Source organism: Protomyctophum parallelum (genome assembly GCF_964188405.1).
Source record: "Protomyctophum parallelum genome assembly, chromosome: 17".
Lineage (NCBI taxonomy): Eukaryota > Metazoa > Chordata > Actinopteri > Myctophiformes > Myctophidae > Protomyctophum > Protomyctophum parallelum.
The window spans coordinates 12,840,843-12,847,770 of NC_139719.1; the positions used below are offsets into that span (position 1 = coordinate 12,840,843).

The 6,928-nt window shown below is 39.8% G+C and overlaps 1 protein-coding gene across 1 annotated transcript; it reads left to right on the forward strand.

Annotated features, from left to right (window-relative positions):
• Nucleotides 1-787: 787 nt before the first annotated feature.
• Nucleotides 788-6,533, forward strand: tvp23b (trans-golgi network vesicle protein 23 homolog B). Its single transcript, XM_083786904.1, has 7 exons — nucleotides 788-890; nucleotides 2,306-2,376; nucleotides 2,665-2,809; nucleotides 2,934-3,023; nucleotides 3,738-3,866; nucleotides 4,675-4,803; nucleotides 6,092-6,533. Exons 1-7 carry the CDS (start codon nucleotides 885-887, stop codon nucleotides 6,116-6,118), a joined length of 597 nt encoding a protein of 198 aa, XP_083643030.1. The 5' UTR covers nucleotides 788-884; the 3' UTR covers nucleotides 6,119-6,533.
• The last annotated feature ends 395 nt before the right edge of the window (nucleotides 6,534-6,928 follow it).

The following is a 6,928-nucleotide window of genomic DNA, read 5'->3' on the forward strand; positions in this document are numbered from 1 at the left end:
TCTACCTGGGCCCTGATCCAACCTTGTACACACTCAAGAGAATGTCCCCGCTACCACCATTAGATCTCCATATACTGTATGGAGCTGACCTGTTCTGACATTCCATATGTTGATCTGACCTCATCAAACCCTGTACAGTGTACATGCTCCTTATATGGCCAGTACAGCATTCATTCCATGTTGGTCTGACCCCCCCAGCGCTTGCCCAGCAGTCTGCCGTCAACAAGGCGGATGGATGTGTGCCCTTTAAAGCGAGGTCGCTTCTCGCCCTCAGGCGGAAAAAAATGGTCAAAATGAGTTTTATTGTTTTGTCCCAGTAGTAGCACATGACAAGCCTCCTCGTGTCACATTTCACAATGACCACTGTTTAATTAATTCCACTGTGCTCATATCTGCTATCACACAACAGTTGTGACTTGTGGTCTAAGTTTCTTTTTAAAAAAAAGAAGAAAAAAAAAAAGAATAGGCCTAATGAAAAGATTTTCACTTTCCTACATTACTGACAGTCTGAATGCATATAGTCGAGGACCACATGCTGCGCAGTACCTTCTTGAAGGTTCCACCTGTACCACCAGTTGAACTTGAACCCCCCTCCCCGAGACAAGGTTCAGCTTGTTTATGCATTGAGAAAGTCAAAGACATTGGATTAAGAAAGTAATGTCTTTAAAAGGATCCCTCCTGGCTAATACGACAAATAGTTAGGCCTATGCCTTATGTTTGCTGTACTGTAGCGCCTAGATTAGAACCTACACACGCACACGCGCACACACACACACGCACACGGTTTCCGTATCCTAGTATAGTGACGTGTAACCACTACCAGGAAGTAGCTATAGTAGCTACACAGAATCATCACTAGACAGCAGACTTTAGCAGATTGAAACATGATGGTAAGTGACAAAATCTCACTCTGTTTGTTGTTCACTATGGAATCAGTCGATTAGTTTTTTACTGTGCCGCAAAGAACGGTGGCAGAATTTCACCAACTCCTCAGAGAGGGACGAATCTGTCGCTGCAGTCTCTGTGTTGCTAATGAGTTAGCATAGTATTTTTTAAATGTAAACGCATGTTATAGTTATACAACAAAACTTTTTTTGAAACCACACATGATAACGCGTAACGTTTTAATGTGATATTAGCACACCATGGACGTAACTGTCATCTATATGTGGTCGTAGACTTGCCGTTAAACACAAGATAAACAACGTCATATCTTTAGCAGACGTGTCATTTACTGTGTATGTCAGTGATTCTCAATATCAACGCCTCCAACTCCAAGGACCACCAATTTGTGCATCAGCGATTAGGCCACACTTGTAAAGGCCTCCTGTTAGCCCCTTTCTGGACCCTTGTTTACCCTTTCTCCCCAAATACAGAAAAGGTAAACAAGGGGACCAGAATGGAGCTAGCCTTATGTGGTCTGATCTAGAGTCTAAATGTTTGGGCTAGGTCTAATCCAACAACTTGTGCGCCTCTGCACATCTGTTGTGCCCTGCGAGAGATTAATGCATATTATTTTTGTGTAGCAGCCTAGCAGGGCAGCTCGTTTATATCCCAGCCCATGTATGGAACATTGTAGCACTAAATTGTGTAATGCTAAGAGTATTGCTCTATTAATGGTGGTGCAGTGTCATTCTCAGATTCCATTAGTTAGTAATAGAAAAGATGATGACAGTTGACAACAGGCAGTATCACATGACAAGTTCTAAACTTGATTAAACACAGTCAGTGGTCACACTCGCTTTACATGAGCAGGAGATATGAGTCGTAACAGATATGGAGTCCAATATTATGAATAAGTACACAATAACAAACACATAATGTAATCTACAATGTAGTCAAGTTGTACTTGAGCATTTGCATTTGGCTGCGAGCTGATGGTGTCACAGTAAAGCAGTGACGATCATCTATGCTCATGGGAATGAAAGTGAATCGGTACAGTACAGACACCAGTCAGATGATATCAAACAGATAACAGGGCAAGCATATGATGGATTATAAACGGTGTTTAGAATAGAAACTGTACAGGTATCACTTTTACAGTAATATATGTTAAACCTTATTGGTGAAAATTGGTATTACAATATCGGTATCGGTGGCCATGGACATATTCAGTTATCGGCCGGATTTTGCCCAGAATGTCAATATTTTGTATCCCTTGTATTTAGTCTAATGACTGTGTTGTGCTGCTAGTCCATATCTAGATAGATATGGCGATTGGCGACATTATTATTATCTATTGTCAAGATGGTCTTGCACACTATCAGTCAAGGTTCAAAATGTCTCTTCCTTATCGATCCCCTAGGAAAATGATGATGATGTGTCCCTGTTTGACGCAGAGGAGGATGTTGGGACAAAGTCAAAGAAGACTGTCAAGTAAGTTCACTCACATGTTCACTCAGTGAACAGGATCCTTGTGCAAATGCCTAATATCACATGCTGTTTGACTGTAACAATAACAACTACCGTGTATTATCATATCTGTATTAACCCATTTAGATCTGAGGACACATCTGTGTATCACCTTAGCTTTTAACCACTTTAACCATTATTTAAAACTTTAGCTGTTGAAAAATAGCAGATCTACATTTTCAGAAAACTTTTTTTGTAGAATCTGGTTTCAGGTCTCAATGTATTAAAAAAACGATATGTTGTTCTTCACAGGCATCCACTGGCATCATTCTTTCACCTCTTCTTCCGAGTTAGTGCTATCCTAGTGTACCTGCTCTGTAAGTTTTTCAGTAGCAGTTTCATTGCCCCCATGGTCATGGTCATCCTCCTCCTGTCGTGTGACTTCTGGACTGTAAAGGTGGGTTACTGTCTGCTTCCTCACGTTGAAAATAGATCAAGTATTATAACTAGTGAGAGTCATACGATAAATGATATACACGTATAAATCATACATAATATTTGAGCTATATTGTCTACTGTAGAACGTCACTGGCAGATTGATGGTTGGTCTGAGATGGTGGAACCGGGTGGATGATGATGGTGGGAACCACTGGGTGTTTGAGTCTAGAAAGGTACAGTACATTTATCTGAACTTGATTAATCAAATTGTTGTATGTTATGCTTTTCTTTTAATTATTGTACATTTTTCCAGTGATTGCGTGGACAATAAGCTTTTGAAGGTATTCTGGGGTAGCATTATGCTGCTTATTGCTTGGGCTTGTAAACACAACTTGCAAAGTCTTAACGAAAACAGTACATCACTTCGGCACACTTTGCCCATGTGTTCATTGTGTTTTGCATAATTTATTGTCACCCTTTATCGTTTTCACCCACCTATTATTATTATTACCACCCCTTAATTATTAACTAAAGGGCCTGCCACGGTGTCATAATGGTATATTTGTTTGCTCTCATTGATGAACAAGCTCACTGCGCGTCACTTCGTGCCTTGCTGCGAGCTTGTATGTCTGCTATTTTTGAATAGCCAACGCAGAAATATAAAATGACACCGTGTTTTCCCAGTTTTAAGGCTCACAGAAAATAGAAACGCAGGCAGAAGACACTGACAACCAATTTACCATAACTTAAGTAATGATTGAGTAGGACCATTTCCAGATGCTATTTCAAGGGAGAATCCTGATCGGTGTGCTTTTAAAACCCCATGATACATTATTGACCTATTGTACAATTAACAAAGAATAAATACTGAATGCAATGCTTACTGTCAGGAAGCTTCATTACACTGGCAGATGTCAGTATGAGAATATCCTCTTTGTTTTCCTCAGGGGAGTGGAAAGAAGCAGCTGGTCTCGGATTCAGAGTCACGTATCTTCTGGCTTGGACTGATTGTTTGTCCCATCCTCTGGGGTATCTTCGCCTTCAGTGCCCTCTTCTCTTTCAACATTAAGTGGCTGGTAAGTCCTAAAGGATGAGAAGGTCTTCTTATCTTATTAAAGTGCCATGGTTAAAGGAGAATTCCATACTAGAAGGCTTTCTTACCTTTTATTTGTTATGTCCCAAACAAAGATGTCCAGGTGTTATTTTGTGCAAAAGTGCATTATTGGCTATTTCCCCTACCATAAGCCCTCAATGGGGGTTGGGTTTTTGTGCTAATTCGGTTATTTCCATCGAAATAAGTAGTAAAGTGTGCCGCTTGGGATACTATTTACATTATGAAGAGAGGATATAAGCGAATTACACCCCATAGCCCCATTCAATTAAATTCATTGAGGGCTTATGGTAGTGGAAATAGCCAATAATGCACTTTTGCACAAAATAACACCTGGACGTCTTTGGTGGGGACGTAACAACTACAAATAAAGGTAAGAAAGCCTTCTAGTATGGAATTCTCCTTTAAGGTCAAGTTTAGTCGCTTCTGTCAGTCTGTGCCAACAGTCAATCATTTCCAGGGCAGCCGGTAGATACTTTCGCGCTAAACTAATATAGTACCGCGAGGTCGCAGGGATTTTTTATTGAGCCCCCAAAACATCAATGTTCTGTATGTAAGTGTTGCCATGCGACGGAGATAAAAATAATACTAGTGATGATGGATGCATTAGAAACTCGTCCAATGTCGTTCTAGGCGATCTGTGACTTTTAATCAAATTCGTCCAAAGTCGTCCTTATTATAAACTTATAAATTAGTTAATCATTGTAAAATGTATGTTTTATTCTTACCACGTTTTATTTATTTATTTCCCCCCTCCCTTCTTCTGCACACAGCCTGTGGTGATCATGGGTCTGGTGTTGCAGGGAGCCAACATGTACGGATATGTGCGCTGCAGAGTGGGAGGCAAGACCAACTTGAAGAACATGGCTACGAATTATTTTGGCCGTCAGTTCCTCAAACAGGTGACCAGATTTTTGTGAAACATGGGAAACATAAACTCAACAAACAACTGCATGAATTAAAGTTCTCAGTCCATGACTGATTTCAGTCATTTGGATTCCATAGAAGTCAAGCATGTCTTCCATCTATGGAAGCATGTTGTGCACCGAACATAGCCCCTCTACAAGCTCACAACACATCGCAATGCAACGTGTTGTGAGCTTGTAGATCGGCTATTTTTTGTCATTAGTTATTTTAAGATTAAAGTTGTTAAACTAGCAATAGAATACAGAAGCATCTTCCATAAACACAAGATGTCGCAGTAATTACAATTTACAATTTAGGCATTTAGCAGACGCTCTTGATCCAGAGCGACTTACATTAGGCAAAAACAAAAGCATGGCATACATCACATATATAAAAAGTAGTTATCATGAATCATGTATAAACTAAGAACGTAACAGTGGAGTATCTATGTCAACTATACATACTATACTATATTATATATTATACAATATACATGTGTACTATAAAGTGCTATGACTACATAAAATGCAGTTCTAGTGCTGTCTACGTAACAAGCTATAAGTCTGTCTAAAATACTATCCAAGTCTACATGAAGTGCTATCTAAGGGGCAAGGGGCAATCTAAGGGGCTAGGGCAAGTGCTACGGGCCATGGTGGAGTCTGAAGAGGTGGGTTTTCAGACTACGGCGGAAGATTGGGAGTGAGGATGCAGTTCTGACTGCAATGGGAAGTGCATTCCATAGTTTTGGAGACAGGAGGGAGAAGAGTTTGGGACGTGTGGAGCGTTGTCTCGGCGTTTTTAGTGAAGGTACCTCCAGCTTCCCTGCGTTGGCTGATCTGAGTGCGCAGGAGGGTTTGTAGGGTACGATCATACTTGTGAGATATGGGAGAGCCATGCCTTTGGTTGCTTTGAATGCCAGCATCAGAGTTTTGTATTGTGTGCGGGCAGCGACTGGGAGCCAATGGAGGGATCGGAGAAGGGGGGAGACGTGTGAGAATTTTGGCTGGTTGAAGACCAAGTGAGCTGCGGTATTTTGGATCAGTTGGAGGGGCTTAAGTGGACATGCCGGTAGGCCAGTAAGGATGCCAATAAAAGCAAAGGTTTCTTCAACAGTTCAGCTCAGCAGGAACATAGGTTCAGAGTGATAATACCTAAACATTATCATTAAAGTTTCAGTCATGAGATTGTATTTAGCTTTTTCCATGCAACTGATTACAATCTGTTTTCAAGTGATGTAGTTAGTATACAGTCATTCTGATTCGTGTTCATTTTTCCTCTTTACAGGCACTGTCCAAGGAAGAGGAATCGTAGAGTACAACTCATCGATTTGGAACATGTTTGCATTATTCTAAATGCTATATAGTAAATAGATTTTATTAGCACATTGATACATTGAATGAAACATTTTTGCAGCAATGTGAAAACCGAAATTGTTGAATTTCTATGGTTTTGATAACAATTCAAGAAGGTGATGGGCATCTCTGCTTTGCTACACAAACCCTTTAACTATTTTGTTAACCTTTTGTTTTGTTTTCCATTGCACATTAACCTCTGTTAAACAATGATGGTTGTTGTTTTTGAAAGATGTTGTGCAAACATTTTTGTTTGTAAGGATGTGTAAGAGTAAAGCAGTGTAAAGGTATGGGGTGCATTTGTAAATAATTATTTATGTAAAGAAACTACTGTATGTGGACCACCTTTGTGTGCAAATACATTTTTAACAATTTCCAAAATGTGTGATTTTTGGTGTTCTCTATTGTTAGTCAAAATTGATTATATGAACTGTTATTATGAGCAGGCAAACATGATAATTGGACCGTGAATGAATTGCAAACGACCAGATGGAGGTCGTCTTGTGGACTACACTGACACATGGTGGAATGTTTAAGAAGTGTATAATATTATGTATCACTTGGCTACATAACACATTTAGAACATTTGTGCAAACTGCAAAGTATTATAATGAACACAACATGGCCAAATAAACGTATACGGTTATAACCTTGTAGTGGGTATAATTAATATAACCTTACTCCTTACCATAGACAGTAGACATTACGAGGTATGAGGTATAATAAATACCTCACATACGAGGTATTTATTTGCCACAACAAAGATGGC